Below are 17,817 nucleotides of genomic sequence, written 5' to 3'. Positions count from 1 at the left end.
TATGGAAACAATGTTACACCGTTTAAAATGAGGTGCTTTGTAACAACACTCAAACTAGTGGCATATGAGCTGCCAACAACTTGAAGGAGACGAAACCTTAACCTTTGCTGGAGTAGTGAAACACATCATCCTGAAATGTTTTGAAACATTACATGGTGTGTTGTAACACCACTTTATCAAGTGTTGTGTAACACCTTGCCAGGGATTGGGAGCACTAACAGAAAAGGTTTGGTATTTGGTGTTTTATTAGGATCCCCATTAGCTGTTGTAAAAGCAGCAGCTACTCTTCCTGGGGTCCACACAAAATATGAAACCTAATACAGAATGACATAATGCAGAACACCAATAGACAAAAACAGCTCAAGGACATACATTTTTTTTAAAGGCACACGTAGCCTACATGTCATGCATACGCACATACACTCTCTAGGTCAAATAGGGGAGAGGTGTTGCTTTATCTTTTTTTTTAAAAACCAGGTTTGCTGTTTATTTGAGCAATATGAAATGGAATTTCCGTGGAATAAGGGCTCTATATAATACAGTATGCTTTCTTGAATTTGTTCTGGATTTTGGGACTGCGAAAAGTCCCCACTATTTTGGTGTTTCGAGTCCTGTTTAGTCTAGTTAAATAAAGGTTAAATAAATAAATTGTGCAGAATGAGATCCCTTCTCTTTTGGTGCTGTTTCATCTCTCTAAAGCTTCTAAACACCATTATGAGGCTTTGATTTACTGTCTAGCGCAGAATAAGATCCGTTTTTCTGGTGTCTTAATGTTTAACCTTGTGTCATGTATTTGGTCATTTGGTCATCGTTTCGGCAGGCATTTTCAAGCAGTGTTCAAACCACCATCAGTAACTTGAGGTTTAACTGCAAGTATTGAGGATTCTGCATTTGACTCTTCCATTGACAATCATGAATGTGGGAATGGGTGCTGTCCTCATTGAACTTAACTTTGCCTGACAGTTTTGATATCCATTCATCATGATCCATTGCACCTCATGGCTCAACAAGCTTAATACTAATATAGAAATATCATTTTCTTTCTTTTGCATACAACATTTTTTGAATGATCCACAATCCTCTAAAAACAGAGTCGTTGTGTCAAGATGATTAAACAAAAGACTTCCAGTGAGTTCAATCACTAAATGTTCTTTCTCTTTGGTTATCTTCATGAAATATATTTACATTTGAATCAACATATTAGGTTGGATTTTTTCGAAAGTTATTTACGTAAAACGAAATGAACAAATCAATGAAAGAAAGGACTTGCGTACATTTAAAATATATATATTTTGGGTTTATTTTGACACTTTATTGAGACAGTTCTGAAAAGACAGCGGGGATACAGATAGGTGGGAGAAACAGATGGAAGGGTTGGAGCAGGGAATTTAACCCTGGTCTTCGGTGGGGAGAGGGGTGACATGTCTAAGCCGAATGTGTTACCACTAGCCAAGGGCACTGCAAGACTTGAATTCCTTTTTATTAAGTGTATGTTGTTTTTTTGTTTTTTTGTCAATTTACATTCACCCCAGAATCATTTCTTACAGCGTGGCTACCTGGTTGAGCTGGTAAAATGCCATTGAAATGCACCATTTTACCCCGTTTCTAATCTGTCTAAATAAAGCATTGAACAAATAAAAATGGAATTCCACAAAAAAATATTATCTATAGGCCCTTACCATCAATCAAGTATTTAGGCTATAAACCATTTGCATTTCTAAACCATTGATTGTATGATAAACAGTTTTTGTGTTTTGACACACTGAAACGCCAAAAAGTGTTTTCACAACACTCTCTTCAAAACACCAATATTCAGGTTGAAGAACCACTGTGAGTGTTTCAGAGGACTTGATTTCTGTTTTAAAACACATGCTGTCTATTAAAACACTTACATTGCGTTTACAGTCAAACACCCTCCAAACACCAGATCTCAGTTTAGGCACACTACTTTTCATGGTTTCATTACACAATCATGGTGTTTTGAGACTTTCGATTTTTACAGTGTACAGTCTGGATGCATTTTCATCACTACAGAAATGATTTGATTAGAAATGTCTCAAAAAGAGCACAAGAGAGCAAATGTGTCCAAGGTGAACTTCATGCTTCATAATTTCCTGAAACTAGCAAGTGCTCACAGATGATTCATGCATGATGTAGCCTTGTTGATTGAACCCTTATGCCCTTATGGTGGTCTCCGTTTATACGTCATCGGTATGTCACTGATGGTAATCCCTCTGTCATCGGGAGATGTGATGTCAAGAAGTAATCGATCACCTATATTGAAGATTTAGCACAAACACATAACATCAATACTAACAAATTAGGGTCGGCTTTATACATGTTCGTTGGCAAAGATGAAATACTCATTCAATTAATTTAATGATCGACCATTCTACAATACTTTCGAGTTGAAAGAAAATGTATGAACACTTTTTCCCGTCTTATAAATACGGGAATTGTGTTTTGCTGCTTTAAGTCGCTGCCCATGGTGCTGCAAGCGCTAAACTAGTGACTAGCGTCTGGCGGACTGTCTCTTTCCAAGGTGCTGATATTGGTCTCGTTCTGAATTACATTGGTAAATTGATCATTTCTGGTGTAACCTTTTTTGCTGACTAACAATAGGGAACATAAGAATTAACATGGGAAATTGAACTCCTCCATAAGTCACATCTCCATGCATAGAAATGCTGCACATTGGTTGTTCGAATGAGCAAATGCAGAGATGTATGTATAATTTCCTTTCTCACACCAATGTTCAATATTGTGAGAAAGTTATATATTCACTCGGTGACAAGCGACAACTGATAAATACCTGAACGCATAGGCTATCCTAATGAATGACTCAGCATCTGCATGGTTTCGAATGAATGATTCCAGTTCTGGAATCATCCTAATGATAATCCCCCCCCTGTGTGATTATTCCTCTGCCTTTCAAACCGCCACCCACGAACCCTCACACTTCCACGTGGTGTTTCTTGAAAGGTCTGAGGGGTTGGTTGAGACATGGCCCTCCCCTTAGATCAACGAGCCAGTAAAAACAGCTCCTACTTGCCTTTTTAGAGATTGCGCGGTATATAAAGGACAGCCGGTGAGGCTAAGAATGCTGTGAGCGCCATCCACCCCGCACCTGCACACACACACACACGCACCCACCCCACTACTCCACCTCGCACACCTTCCCTTCCATTTGCACACGCACCCCCTTGTCTGGCCGGATGAGTTACCACCCGGTGGACACCGTAGGGAGTCCATTCAGGAGAAGCATGGATAGTAGGACAAGCTACGGCCGCTCCTCCGGCACCCCCTCCAGCGGGTTCCGCTCTCAGTCCTGGTCCCGGTCAAGCCCTAACAAGCCCTACAAGAGGAGCGTCAATATGCCTGTAGCCAGAGCGTACAGCTCCACACTCCTCAGCTCCGCCGACAGCGTTGATTTCAGTCAAACTAACGGAGACTACAAGCGTTCCAATGAGAAAGAGCAGCTCCAGGGGTTAAACGACCGCTTTGCCGGTTACATCGATAAGGTGCACTATCTGGAGCAGCAGAACAGCCAGATTGAGGAGGAGATCCAGGCGCTGCGGCAGAAGCAGGTGTCGCAGTCCCAGCTAGGCGATTTATACGACCAGGAGCTCCAGGAGCTGCGCTCCATGCTGGAGCAGATCCACCACGATAAGGCGCAGATCCAGCTCGACACAGACCACATCGAGGAGGACATCCAGAGAATTAGGGACCGCTTCGATGAGGAAGCTCGCATCAGGGATGAGACGGAAGGCATCATCCGGGCGCTCAAAAAAGATATGAACGACTCTGAGTTAGTGAAGTCGGAGTTGGAGAAGAAAGTCCAGTCACTGCAGGATGAGATTGCCTTTATCCGTAACAACCACGAGGAAGAGGTGAGCGAGCTGTTTGCCCAGGTGCAGGCGTCGCAGGTGACCATGGAGAGGAAAGACTTCCAGAAGACGGACATCACCGAGGCGCTCCGGGAGATCCGCACCCAGCTCGAGGGCCACTCCAACCAGAACCTGCAGCAGGTAGAGGACTGGTTCATGTGCCGCTATTCCAAGCTCACTGATGCTGCGGAACAAAACAAAGACGCAATAAAGTCCGCCCGTGATGAGATTGCAGACTACCGCCGCCAGCTCCAGTCCAAGACCGTGGAATTAGAATCGGTCCGGGGAACCAGGGAGTCACTGGAAAGGCAGCTGAATGACATCGAGGACCGACACAACAACGACCTGTCCAGCCTGCAGGTATGATGAGACCCGCTGTTGGCATTGTTTTCATACAGAAACCTACATCCACAGGCTTAATGGTGAAGTGTTCTATAAAGTTGTATTATCTGTGTAAGTAGAGAAGCAATGTAGTGGAGAGAGTTGGCTAAATAATATTATCAGATGTGTTTCGTTTATGATATAGGCTATCAAATTGTGCCAGAGTCGTGTGAGGATATTATCACGATTCCTTTGAGGTTTTTATTCTTATTTTTAATATTGGTCTACCTATAAGGAGAGTTCCCTACTTTGAGAATGAAACGTATACATATTATAATATATATTGTGTTAATATAGATAGATGTGTTTTATCTAGGCATATAAGCTCTGCGCAATGGTGGTGTCTGCGCATTTGCTTTAAGATAAATGGCACAATGCTGACATCTTATGGGCACAGCTTTTACATCGCCCATCCTTGTTGAAGCATTAGGCTACTTATACGCTGCGACAATTGGTGAAAGTCAGGACATTATATGGTTCTTAATTAAGGGGAGACATAATGCAGCAAACGTTTTTTTTTTTTTGCTGAGTCAGAGACGCGGGTCGATGCGTTCATTGGCTGTGTCCTTGCCTCACCCCACACAGATTTTCGACTGTTGAACAAGTGTGAAGAGGCTGCCCTTGAAACAGTGTACACTGCGTCAGAATAAATTATTTCACAGAACAATAATAGCCTAACCTTTTGCGCAGAACGGTCTCCAACATATCAATTGATTTGCCCTTTTACAAGGAGACAGGGAGACTTCACACTTTCAATTGTTATTGCAACGACAGTGTAATGAAATCTCAAAGTGCTTTAATGTGTTGTAAATTTACACACGTTTAAATGTGCTGGTGATAAAGCTTAATTACTAGGAACAAAATACGAAATTGTATATATGTATATTTTCAGTTTTCATGTTACTTACAGAGGGTTCTGTCCTTTTGGAGACATATCCTCCCTGCACCAAAAAATAGATAACCAAGTATTTTTTCAGAGTTCCACATAGGCCTAGGTAATAACAGCTCCTAACCAGCTGATGTCTCTTGGTCTTGTTTTCTGCAGGAGACCATCCACCAGCTGGATAATGAGCTCAAGGGCACGAAGTGGGAGATGGCGCGTCATCTGCGCGAGTACCAGGACCTGCTCAATGTCAAGATGGCTCTTGACATCGAGATTGCTGCATACAGGTACAGTGCGACGGTAGTGTGCTAATTAGGCCTATCATTGGTCAAAACACATATTTAAAAAGAAAACAGGAGGAAACAAAAATTGTACACATTAAGGAACAAAAAGATTGGATTTCATCAAGTGTAAAAAAAAATGTGTAAAAAAAAAGTATATATATATATATATATATATATATAAAAAAAAATATATATATATATATATATATATATATATATATATATATATATATATATATATATATATATACATATATTTTATATATATATAAAGGCAACATTTAAAGTGTGGGTCCCATGTTTCATGAGCTGAAACAATAAATCCCAGAAATGTTCCACATGAACAAAAAGCTTATTTCTCAAAAATGTTGTAGATACATTTGTTTACATTTGTTAGTGAGCATTTCTCCTTTGCCAACATATTCCATCCACCTGACAGGTGTGGCATATCAAGAAGCTGAATAAACAGCGTGATCATTAAATAGGTGCACCTTGTGCTGGTGACAATAAAAGGCCACTTGAAAAGGTGCAGTTTTATCACAAAACACAATGCCACAGATGTCTCAAGGTTTGAGGGAGCATGCAAATGTTATGATGACTGCAGGAATGTCCACCAGAGCTGATGCCAGATATGTTCATTTCTCTATCATGAGCTGCCTCCAAAGTCGCTTTAGAGAATTTGGCAGTACGTCGAAACGGCCTTACAACCGCAGACCACGTGTAACCACGCCAGCCCAGGACCTCCACATCCAATTTCTTCATCTGCGTGATCGTCTGAGGGGTGGTTTGGTGGTGCTGAAGAGTATTTCTGTCTGTAATAAAGCCCTTTTGTGGGTGGTCCCAGCTGCCAAGCGGGTGGGCCTTTGCCCTCTCAGACCCACCGATGGCTGCACCCCTGCCCAGTCAAGTGAAATCCATAGATTAGGGCACAATTCATTTATTTAAATTGACTGATTTCCTTATATGAACTGTAAAATCTTTGAAATTGTTGCATGATGCATTTATATATTTATTCAGTATATATCAACCCTAACTTTTATATTAAACCTACACTATACTATATCTAATTTTCTATTGTTTTTGCAGGAAACTCCTAGAAGGTGAGGAGACCCACTTTAGCACTTTCCCTTACCGCCAAGCTGTCACCTCCTCTAAGAAGTCCAAGTCTGGGCCTCCCAAACTGAAGGTCCAGCACAAGTTTGTAGAGGAGATCATTGAGGAGACCAGGGTGGAGGATGAGAAGTCTGAAATGGACGAGGCCCTGGAAGAGATTGCCCAGGAGCTGTCTGCCGCACTGGAGGCAGAGGCAACAGATGACAGAGAAGAGGAAGGAGAGGATAAGGGAGAAGAGGAAGGAGAAGAAGCAGTGGGACATGGAGAAGAGGGAGAGGGAGAGGGTGACTCAGAAGAGGTTGTAGCCTCCACTGAATCCCAAATGAGCTCCAGCGCCCCTGCTGAGGAGGAAGAGGAGGACAAAAACCGTGGCGATGAAGAAGAAGATGGAGGAGAGGGTGCTGAGGAGGGACAAAAAGAAGAAGAGGGTGAGAAAGAAGGTGAGGGTGAGAAGGGAGATGATGCAGAAGGTGGTGATGAGGGAGAAGGAAGGGAAGAGGGAGAGGAGACAGCCCCAGAATCAAAGGTCTCTCCTGACAAAGAGAAGGCTGGAGAGAAGGAAGGAAGTGGAGGAGAAGAAGAGACAGCAGAGGGAGAGGGAGAAGAGGAGGGTGGTGATAAAGAGGAAGTTGCAAGTAGTGACAAAGGATCCAAAGATGGAGATGATACGGATGAGAAAGATAAGAAAGGAAAGGATGAGAAAGATGACAAAACAGATGAGGCAGATGTAGCCAAGACAGAGTCTCCCAAAACAGATGCCCCCAAGAGTGAGGTCCCAAAAGCTGAGGTCCAGAAATCTGAGGCCCCAAAGGTCTCCAAGCCAGACTCCCTGAAAGCTGAATCCCCTAAGGCTGGGTCCCCCAAGTCTGAGTCACCAAAAGCTGGATCCCCCAAACATGAATCCCCCAAAGCTGGTTCCCCTAAATCTGAATCCCCAAAACCTGGCTCCCCCAAATCTGAAACCCCCAAACCTGCAGGATCCCCCAAATCTGAATCCCCCAAACCTGCTGGTTCCCCCAAATCTGAATCCCCCAAACCTGCAGGGTCCCCCAAATCTGAATCCCCCAAATTAGGATCCCCTAAAGCAGAGTCCCCTAAGGATGAGGCTCCCAAACCAGAAGCTCCCAAGTCAGAGGCCCCCAAGGCTGCAGAAGAGAAAGTAGACAAAAAGGGTGATTCAGAGGAAGAGAAGGTAGAAAAGAAAGATGCAGCTTTGAGCGGAGAAGTGGAGAAGGGTGCCCCAGAGGACAAAAAGGACGATGGGAAGAAAGAGGAGACGGATGTGATCTCAAATGGTGTGGACGAGAGCCCCACCAAAGATGACCCCAACCAGAAAGATGACCTCAGCCAGAAAGATGACCCCAGCCAGAAGGTGGTCATCACCAAAACGGTGGAGACCATCACCACTGGAGAGGATGGAGCCAAGCATGTCATTAAATCAGTCACTGTCACCGAGACTGTGAAGGAGACTGAGGATATGATTCAGGAGAAGATGGTGTCCAGCAAGACGATGGAGAAACACTCTTCCAAGTCCGTCAAGGTGGTGACCGAAACCGAGTGACTGCGCTCCAACCAATCCACCCAGGAGGGTCAGGGAGGAGGACACGACGACAAGCAATCATACAGCTAGAGCGATGTAATAAAGATAACCACTCTCAAACATACAGAAAAGCAAAGAGAGAAGCCATATGATGTGACTAAGCTAAAATTTCTAAAATGCATGTTGAGTGAAGCTATAAATGAGCTTTTCTGCAGATGTGGTCAGGAAAATTTGGGAATGGGACAGATGATTAATTCTCTTTCTTTCTATCTGCAGTTCACAGGAGGGCTCACGGGTGGGGGCGTCTGCATGCTAGCTCAGGGAGGGAGTCCCCTCTCTAACATGTATGTATGTATGGATGGATGGGAGAGTGATAGAAATGTATCTTCATTCAAATGACGTTTTTTGGGGGGCCCAGGTGGGAGGGTCCACTTCAGAAGTAAGCTTACTTATTATGTGACGATACCAATTGAGCCAAAAAAAATACAATCGACTACAATACAATACAGTGAAGAAAGAGAATGACGATGGTGCAATGAACTCATGATCATGAACATACAGAACCCAAAGCAATTAACGCATAAATAACCTTGAAGAAACTCCTAGCCTTAAACATGCTTTGTATCCGTGTCTATTATGTTTACGAGGGCAATTGAAAATAAATCTGTAAATGCGCACACATACATTATTGTATGCATAGGATGGACTTGAATTTAAATACCGAACATACATGAGGTGCTACAGTTTGCAATCCCATGTCTTTACTCATCATGAATGATTTCCCAGCAGCATTTGCTCAATAAATGTCGTACTGAAATACAAAATATGGTCTCTTGTTCCTTTATGACACGTCAAACTCGTTCCACGGACGGCTGAGTGTCTGCGGGTTTTCGCTCCACCCTTGTACTTGATTAATGAATTAAGGTCACTAAGGAACTCCCCTCACCTGCTTGTCTACGTCTTGATTTAAAGGAAAAAACAAAAACCTGCAGACACTCGGCCCTCAGTGGAATGAGTTTGACACCCCTGCTTTGTGCAATTTTTCTGTCCTGTACGTTCACTTTTGTATATACAGTAGGTTTCTCACCACAATATGCACACAATATTCAACTTCCTCATCTGCTTTCATGGGGATGAGATTGCATCCTTCATTATCTTTTGCAGCCTAGAATATATACAAAGCCACATAAACATCCACAGGCTGTCCTCTACAGATATTTAAAGTCACAATCGGTAGGTAATACGTGCATGCCATCTAAGAATAGGCCACCAACAATAATATGAACAATGCAATCCTATGCCATCACATGCAAATAGCACTTGATTAGAGTTGATTTATCAAATCAAACTTTATTTGCAAAGCACATTTCTGAAACAAAGAAAATTGCACTGCTGGATGTCCTTTGCGTGGTGGACCATTTGTGATACACACAGTAAACTGTTGAGCGTGAAAAACCCAGCAACATTTCAGTTTTTGATACAAACTGGTGTGCCTGGCACCTACTACCATACCCTGTTCAATGGCACTTAAAGTGGAACTGACAGTGTTTTAGTAACATGACATCGTATTAAAATTGGTTCATATACACCTCCAGTAAGAATATGACACCTTGTTTTTATTTTCTGACAAGCGAGCACTTAGATATGGTCATTTTCAAATTTTCATACATTTGTAGAATGTTTGGGAATGACGTTTAGTAAGGCATTTGTGAAAATTCTGTTTGGACAATTAATAGACACTGCAGCAAATAAAACCTAATAAAAACATGTGTCTTGTCCAGGACTGGTGTCTATGCAGAATGGTATGCCATAGCCAATCAGAGCTAATAGCCAATCAAATAAGCCATTTGCCACACAGGCCTGCTGTCATTCACTTTGGAATGGACTGTGTGTTTACAGGCAGAAGCAACAGTGCCGACTTTAGAGCATTACAAGGCATTGGCCAAAAGCCACAAAATACACCTGAATGGATTTCTGCAAATATGTACATACCACAGGAGTCCTCTTACATTTGGGAACTTCACAGTCCTATTGATCAAACAACCATAAAAAGGTATCTCTCCCTCAGTTGCCTTTGCACATCTACAACAACAAGATCAACAACTAATGCTAGCCAGAGCAAGATAAGCTCAAATCTAACAAGGGAACATTGGATAAACCCTCTCAAGCTTTTGAAGCTAGTTGCTCATCAGCATTGCAGTGAAACAATGGGGAATAGTAGCTTGCTTGTCCTTCTGCATCTTGCCTGCCAATGCATGCTTGTCCCAACCCACGTTTAGACAACTGAATGGGAACTTGTCTGCCTGCCCACCCATTTCATCAATGCCAAATACATTTGACTGACAACTAAGAGATATGCTAAATGTGGATGACAATCGTTCAAATTCAGCATAGATAGCTAGCTAGCTAAGCGAATCACATTTCTTGCCAGCTAACCAAATGACAACTGCATCTCTAGCTGTAGACACTGAGAAACGATATGGGGGGGTTGTTGGTCACTCACCCACTCCTCCAATGACATGACATCCTCCCAGCAGCTAGCTATCTAACGTTAGGCACTGTGTTTTTAGCTTGCTATGTAGATCAGCTAGCCCAGGGGTGTCAAACTCAATCAGTGCAGGGGACCTATATAAAAAACACAACGAATTTGCAGGCCAGACATAACCTATTTGTTTTCCCAAAAAAACGTGCAACTGCAACCCAAACTGGCCATTGTTTTATTATAAAAAAATATGGCTCTTTACAATGTCCACTTATATACAGAGAATGCTGTATATAGCATTCTAACATATTAAAACATGCTATTTTGCATGCTATTTTATCTCTTATAAATAATATTTGTCCAGCCTTGGCTGCTATGCTTGCAGATGTGCATAATATGCTGCGACCCTAATCAGAAAGTATTTAACAACAAATAACAAAAACATAGCTATAGGTTTATTTTAACATTTAAACTTAAAACATGTTTTACATTTTTTTGCACTGCATGGATCACAGGTGCGGTAGAATGCAACATTATATTGTAGTTGAGTAGCCAGCCTGGGTTACTGCTCAATATGTTGCTAAAATATGCCTCCGTGTTTCTCTTTTGCATGGTGTTTTCTTGCAGGTTTTGTTTTTTGGTTATTCATTGTCAAGCTTTAAAAACCCAAACCAGACTGCAACATTTTAGTAGCCTAGCTAGGACTGTGGCATGTGTCTGCACACTTTCCCTTTGCTGCGTGCTGTAAAAGGGACACACGAAAGCAGCTCAATTTAAGTTAAATTGTCCGATGTGAGCACATCCAGCTGTAATCTCATGAAGTAAAATAAACAAATAAGATTACAACATATATCAAAAGAAGAATAACCTTAGAGAGGTCTGCCTGTCAGCTACGACTGTAAATTGACTATATGAGCTGTTTCTCCGTTGTTTGTCCTCACGTTGCTTGTCCTCATCTGATCTGGGCTGAACCTTACTGCCCCTGCCGACACTGCTGGTCGGGGACGACACTGCGGGGACGACGCTCTATGCTCACTCAGTGCGATTTCAACCCTTTTCATCAGTGGACTTTGCCAAATTGCATGAATAAAAACAAACCAAAGCAGGCAAAAAAGCAGTGGGCTATAAAACTTGTCACGTTTTAATTCCAGTACATGTAAAGCCTCTGCCCTAGTACGTCAAACTGGACCCTGGGGCAGACATAGTAAATAGCAGTAACATAGCAGTAACATAGTAAAAGTACATCTGTTTCCCTCATTTTATATGCCCACCCACCAAGCGGTTGCTAGACAATCATGTTATATGAGCACCCACCCCGACCAACCAGTGACTGGTTGTATTGATACACCATCCAAAGTGTAATTGATTACTTTGCCATGCTAAAAGGGATATTCAATGTCTGCGTTTTTTATTTTTACCCATCTACCAATCTACCTGTGTTTGAAATTCACTGCTCAACTGAGGAACCTTACAGATAATTGTCTGTGTCGGGTACAGAGATGAGGTTGTCATTCAAAAATCACATTAAACATTGTTATGCACACATCCAACTTATTATGGGACTTGATTAGCTTTTAGTTTTATACCTACACTTATTTAGGCTTGCCATAACAAAGGGAATGTATACATACTGACTCAAGTCATTTCAGCTTTTCACTTTTAATAAATGTGTAAGAATGTCAAAAAACATAATTCCATGTTGACATTATGGGGTATTGTGTGTAGGCCAGTGGCACCCAATCTGAATTTAATTCATTTTAATTTCAGGTAGTAACAAAACAAAATGTGGAAAAAGTCAAGATGTGTGAATATTTTCTGAAGGTGCTGTATCCAGTCCTCTGCAATGCAGTTTTGCTTGGTGCATCATTACGCGCAAGTTAATTGTTTTAAGCGATTTAGGTTGTTTGGAATTTAGTATGTGACTATTATATTAAATTGAAGACATGTTGGGTGCTGTCCATGGGTGACTCTGCTGATTGCAGACCCATGTTGGGTGCTGTCCATGGGTGACTCTGCTGATCGCAGACCCATGTTGGGTGCTGTCCATGGGTGACTCTGCTGATCGCAGACCCATGTTCGGTGCTGTCCATGGGGGACTCTGCTGATCGCAGACCCATGTTGGGTGCTGTCCATGGGTGACCCTGCTGATCGCAGACCCATGTTGGGTGCTGTCCATGGGTGACTCTGCTGATTGCAGACCCATGTTGGGTGCTGTCCATGGGTGACTCTGCTGATTGCAGACCCATGTTGGGTGCTGTCCATGGGTGACTCTGCTGATTGCAGACCCATGTTGGGTGCTGTCCATGGGTGACTCTGCTGATTGCTAACATTCTTCCTCTCAGGATTTTAGCTCAGCACTCACGTAGAGTGCCGAAGGAAGCAACTAAATTGTGAAGAGTCATAAAATCAGCTCCACAGTATTTCAATGTCTTAAAAGCAATAAAAACACACGACTGATCCCAGATTTGATCGTTCTCAGCCCTGAAATTAGGTAATAAAAATGCCATCCCTCTCTGAAGTTCCTCCCGTTCCTCAGCATCTGTTCTCAGACACATTGGACCTGAGCTGCATAGCTGATGGAGCCTCTGATGTGGACCTTGCCAGGTTAGTGCTCCCTCAAGATGGAATAAAGTACAAAAAAAGATCAGATCCCTGCCAGTGCGTCGTGATTGTGCCTGCGTGCCCCGAATGTCGATGTAGGCAACTCCAAACCCAGAGAACTGTGTTCGGCATTCATGATCGGCATTATAGACAGGTTACCTGAAGTGCAACTCACAGAGATATCTAATTCTGTGCAACACACCAGTGTGTGTGTGTGTGTGTGTGTGTGTGTGTGTGTGTGTGTGTGTGTGTGTGTGTGTGTGTGTGTGTGTGTGTGTGTGTGTGTGTGTGTGTGTCTGATAGGCTAATAAGCATCGTTAAACAGTACTCTGTCTTGTTACAAGCAGCTTATAAACCATTCAATAGATCGTTTTTTTCAACATTTACAAAATGTTTATAAATCATGACACATATCCTGTTAAATGTTTGAATGAATTCATTGAGAAAGGACCTGCTGTCATGTATGATGAACAACCGGCCTTATATGTTTTCACATTGTGGTTAACTATGTGGTCATGTTTTTAAGCACCTTTCAAGATGTATCAATGATATGTTCAACATTTCATCCTGATAAAACCCAAACTATGATAAATACTGTTTACTGAGTTATTATTCAGCATGATTCAGTATAAGGACAAAAACAATCAATTACACACTCTGCATGGCTTTCAAAAGTATTTATTCAACCACACTCTCACAGACTTGCACAGGCATAGCACACACACTCTTACACACACACTAGAGGAATTGTGTGACCTTTATTGATTTTATTGACTTATAACTGCTAGCAGATAACCTTGATTTTGATGCATTAGTGCACTAAAAGACATTGTATTGAGCACCTTGTTAACAAGCATACTGGAGTCGATAATGTTGGGTATTTCTGCTGTTTGCCGAGCTGAGGTTTTATTAGACTGTCTTTTGGCTTGTGTGGTCTTGGGCCACAAACTTACTTTTTAGCCTTTGGTATTTCAGATTAGTCTTTCTCTTCGGCAGATTTTTCTCTCTTCTCCTCACTCTTGGATATCTCTGGTTCGCCCTTCCCTTCTTTGGTTTCTGAGTCGTCATCTTTTTTCTCCTCACTTTTACCTTCATCTTTCACCTGTTCATCTTTATCTCCCCCTTCTTTATCATCTCCTCCCTCTTTCTCTACCCGCTCCTCTTCCACACCTTCCTTTCCATCCTGCTCCCCACCTTCGTCCTTATCTTTCTCTCTATCCTCTTCTGCATTCTCATCTCCACCTATATCAAAAAAGGAAATAATTGAGAATAGAGGAATAATTTAGTTAGTATACAGGTTTGTAAAAATGTCAGCATGTAAGCCATACACAACAACAATAGAGAATGCTCTTTGAGGGGAAATATCCCAACGCTAACCTTGATCTCCATCCTTAGCATCCTCTCCATCTTCCTTCTCCTCCTCGCCTCCCTCATCCCCATCTTCCTCTTTCTCTTCTCCCTTTTCCTCCTTCTCCTCTCCACCCTCTTCTTCCTCCTCCTGTCCCTCCTCTTTCTTCTCTTCTGCTTCTTCCTCCGCCATCGCCTCCTCTTCCTCCTTCTCCCCCTCTTCCTCCTCCTGTGGTGGGCTGGCAGAGTCCCGCTGGGCCAGGCTGGTAGAGATGATGTCTTCTCCAGAGACGAATGAGGAGCCAAGGAAGCGTGAGGTCATCAGGTAGGGGGCGCCAGAGCTCAGGCTAGACTGCATTGAGAACATGGAGCGGCTGAAGGAGGGCATGACTGACAAGCTGTGGCCATAGACATTGGACATACCCCCTGATCCGCCCACACTGAAGTGAGACTCCTCCCCCTCCAGCAGCTTCCTGGAAAAGTAAAGGATCATGGGAAAGATAAAACTTTAGAATAAAAGAGCAAAAGACTTTCCTTGACCTGGACTGGCATTAGTATTATCACATTATATTTGTTTAAGTTGAAGCTCTGGCCAATGCTCCTCATAGCATCCTACCTGTAGGCAGCGATCTCAATGTCCAAGGCCATCTTAACATTCAGCAGGTCCTGGTAGTCCTTCAGGTAGCGAGCCATCTCCTGCTTGGTGGCTCTCAGATCATTCTCCAGCTGGCCAATAGTGTCCTATGGGAGACGTTTAAAGGTTATGCCTAAAATGTCTGAATGGATGACATTTTAAATGTATTCAAAATAATCTTATTTGTTCCTATTCTGTATTACTAAATCAGTTACACTTGGCACAAAATATAAAACATTATTGGTGTCTTGTATTCTGATATAGTCATTTACCTATTAGTAAGCAGTTTCTAAACATAAATAAATTCACATTAAGATTGCATTTATTCTGAGGTATTTGCATCAATCCAGATATGCTGTTTAATTCGTCCTGCAGTACCACCACTGACCTGCATGTTGCTTATCTCAGCGCTCTGCTTGTCCTCCATGATGTGTAGCTGGTTTTCCAGAGACTTGTTGAGACCCCGGCAGGTATCGATCTCCAGCAGGTGGGCCTTGAGCTGCCGGCGGTACTCCCCTGCCTCATCCCTGGAGCTCCTCACCGCATTGCTGTGCTGGGCAACACTCTCCGTCAGGGAGCCCACCTTCCCATGGAACCACTCCTCAGCAGACTGCATGTTCTTGGCCGCCAGCCTCTCGTACTGGGCCCGGATGTCCCTCAGAGCACCGGACAGGTCTGGTGTGGCTGCCTCCATCTCCACAGCCACCTGGGCCCCCAGCTGGGCCTGGGCCTGGAGCTCCACCACCTCCCTCTCGTGGAGCTTCTTGAGGAAGGCCACCTCGTCCAGCAGGGTCTCCACCCTCTTCTCCAGCTCAGCCCTGGCCAGGGCAGTCTGGTCGGCCCCACACCGTGCATCCAGCAGCCTGCCCTCCGTGTCCTCGCGGGCCACCACCTCCTCCTCGTAGCGGGCCTGCAGGGCGCTCAGGGCCTGCTCTAGACGCTCCCTCTGGCCCAAGGCTGCCTGCTGCTCCCCACGCGCCTCATCCACGGCGGCCCTCAGGGCCCGCGCCTCCTGCTCATACAGGGCCGCCAGGCGGGAGGGTTCACCGTGCCTTTGCCTCAGCATCACCAGCTCAGCCTCCAGTGCACGGTTCTGCTGCTCCAGCTCCCGCACACGCTCGATGAAGCCAGCGAAGCGGTCATTGAGGTCCTGCAGCTGGGCCCTCTCCTGGGTCCTCACTGTGCGGAATTCAGAGCTCACCTGGGTCGCCTGGCTCAGCTCCAGTTCCACAGAGGAGGAAGAGGCCATGGATGAATGCAGAGCCCGGCCAGGAGAGGAGTACTGCAGACGGGAGCTCACGGAGGAGGAGAGGGGGGAGGCGTGGGAGGAGAAGGCCGATCGTGACCTCCCCTTGGTCACCACTCCGCGGGGGGCTCCCTCCACGTGCCAGCGGCGATAGGAGGAGGATGAGTAGTAAGGGTCAAAGCCGAGGGTACTCATGGCTGGGCTGGGAGGGCAGGCAGCTCTGTCTGGCTCTGTGTCAATGTGTCTGTAGGGCTCAGGTGAAGAACCCAGACTGATGCTGCTGCAGTGGCTCCAGCTTTTATAGCAGGAGGAAGAACTCTGACGCAGGCGCATTCCCAAACTCTGACTATGCGGGATCGATAGGCTTACACTGCAACGGACAGAGAGGGAGAAAGGAAAGGAAAGAAGGAAAGAGAGGGGGAGGGAGAGGTTGCAGATGGAGAGATATTTGTGTTTTTGAGGGTACAAAGGAGGTTAACATGTTTCTAGTTTCTCTACACTGTTTCTGTCATACACAGTAACCTTGACTACTAATGTTCACAAGTTAATGTTCAGGAAAGTAGAGTTAGATAGCTAAAGCCTCTGGATAATGAAATATAAATCTGCACTGTACCTGCACCGATAGTAAAAATGAATAGTCGCATGAAATTACTTGAGTCATTCATTTGAATGTAGGTCTCGCAGTCCTCCCTGTAGGGGAAGAAAATGAATGGGCTGTCCTCATTCTACAGCAGCCTATGCATTGATATTATACACAGCTTCTCCTCATACAGTGACACAGCACCTGCCCTGCTGGCCAATTAGAGAGCGACACCCATGACCACAGAAAACCCACATTGATAAACACCGAACACACGGCTGGATGGTATGTGTTTATTTATTTATACATTATGGCTGGGAAGCTACTGTTTGGTGCCTGTAGATACTTGTAAGGTTCTGAATCAGATGCTGTAATGATAATGTGTATAAATATGATGATGTCTGTGAAGATGTGTTTGTGTTTTTGGGATGGTAATGCATTGATAATCATAATAATAGATCGTCATAATAATAATGATAGATAATGCATCTATTATACAAAATAGGTCAAATGAATTCAAATACATTTTCACGATTGCCTTAGTTGGAAGGGACACTGAGGAATTTGAAGAGAAGTTGAATGGTCTTTTTATATTGTCATGTTTATTCCCTAACAAGAGAAACAGGCTTCTTATCTTTTTCAGCTCCAGAGTGAAGAGGGAACCATAGCTGGTCAATAACACTCTGCTTCCTCCTTGCTGACACCCACTTCCTCCTTTTCCTCCTCCACTTCCTCCTGAGAGGGGTGGGGGAGATACACATTTTATACTGTCCCAGACTGTTGATTGAGAGAATGGATAGCAAAGTGACTTGCCATACATTTAAGCATAGTATGAGGAT

The 17,817-nt window shown here is 43.8% G+C and overlaps 2 protein-coding genes across 2 annotated transcripts; one reads left to right on the top strand and one right to left on the bottom strand.

Annotated features, from left to right (window-relative positions):
• Positions 1-3,125: 3,125 nt before the first annotated feature.
• On the top strand, positions 3,126-8,906 carry LOC139388691 (neurofilament medium polypeptide-like). The gene is made up of 3 exons (XM_071135520.1): positions 3,126-4,247; positions 5,314-5,438; positions 6,522-8,906. The coding sequence occupies exons 1-3, from the start codon at positions 3,216-3,218 to the stop codon at positions 8,107-8,109; spliced, it is 2,745 nt and encodes a 914-aa protein (XP_070991621.1). The 5' UTR covers positions 3,126-3,215; the 3' UTR covers positions 8,110-8,906.
• A 5,241-nt stretch (positions 8,907-14,147) lies between these two features.
• On the bottom strand, positions 14,148-16,613 carry LOC139388157 (neurofilament light polypeptide-like). The gene is made up of 4 exons (XM_071134734.1): positions 15,541-16,613; positions 15,135-15,259; positions 14,549-14,991; positions 14,148-14,413 (listed from the first exon to the last, which is right to left on the bottom strand). The coding sequence occupies exons 1-4, from the start codon at positions 16,591-16,593 to the stop codon at positions 14,148-14,150; spliced, it is 1,887 nt and encodes a 628-aa protein (XP_070990835.1). The 5' UTR covers positions 16,594-16,613.
• Positions 16,614-17,817: the final 1,204 nt, after the last annotated feature.

Source organism: Oncorhynchus clarkii, chromosome 29 (genome assembly GCF_045791955.1).
Source record: "Oncorhynchus clarkii lewisi isolate Uvic-CL-2024 chromosome 29, UVic_Ocla_1.0, whole genome shotgun sequence".
Classification (NCBI taxonomy): Eukaryota; Metazoa; Chordata; class Actinopteri; order Salmoniformes; family Salmonidae; genus Oncorhynchus; species Oncorhynchus clarkii.
Note: the sequence above shows the minus strand (reverse complement) of the source record. Positions and strands in the feature narration are given on the sequence as shown.

Bases quoted from the DNA above. Each gene is read 5' to 3' on its own strand.
- LOC139388691 (XM_071135520.1), top strand. From the start codon at position 3,216: ATGAGTTACCACCCGGTGGACACCGTAGGGAGTCCATTCAGGAGAAGC. The intron at 4,248-5,313 runs GTATGATGAGAC...TGTTTTCTGCAG, and splicing joins ACGACCTGTCCAGCCTGCAG to GAGACCATCCACCAGCTGGA. The intron at 5,439-6,521 runs GTACAGTGCGAC...TTGTTTTTGCAG, and splicing joins ATCGAGATTGCTGCATACAG to GAAACTCCTAGAAGGTGAGG.
- LOC139388157 (XM_071134734.1), bottom strand. From the start codon at position 16,593: ATGAGTACCCTCGGCTTTGACCCTTACTACTCATCCTCCTCCTATCGC. The intron at 15,260-15,540 runs GTCAGTGGTGGT...CGTCTCCCATAG, and splicing joins CTGAGATAAGCAACATGCAG to GACACTATTGGCCAGCTGGA. The intron at 14,992-15,134 runs GTAGGATGCTAT...TTACTTTTCCAG, and splicing joins ATTGAGATCGCTGCCTACAG to GAAGCTGCTGGAGGGGGAGG.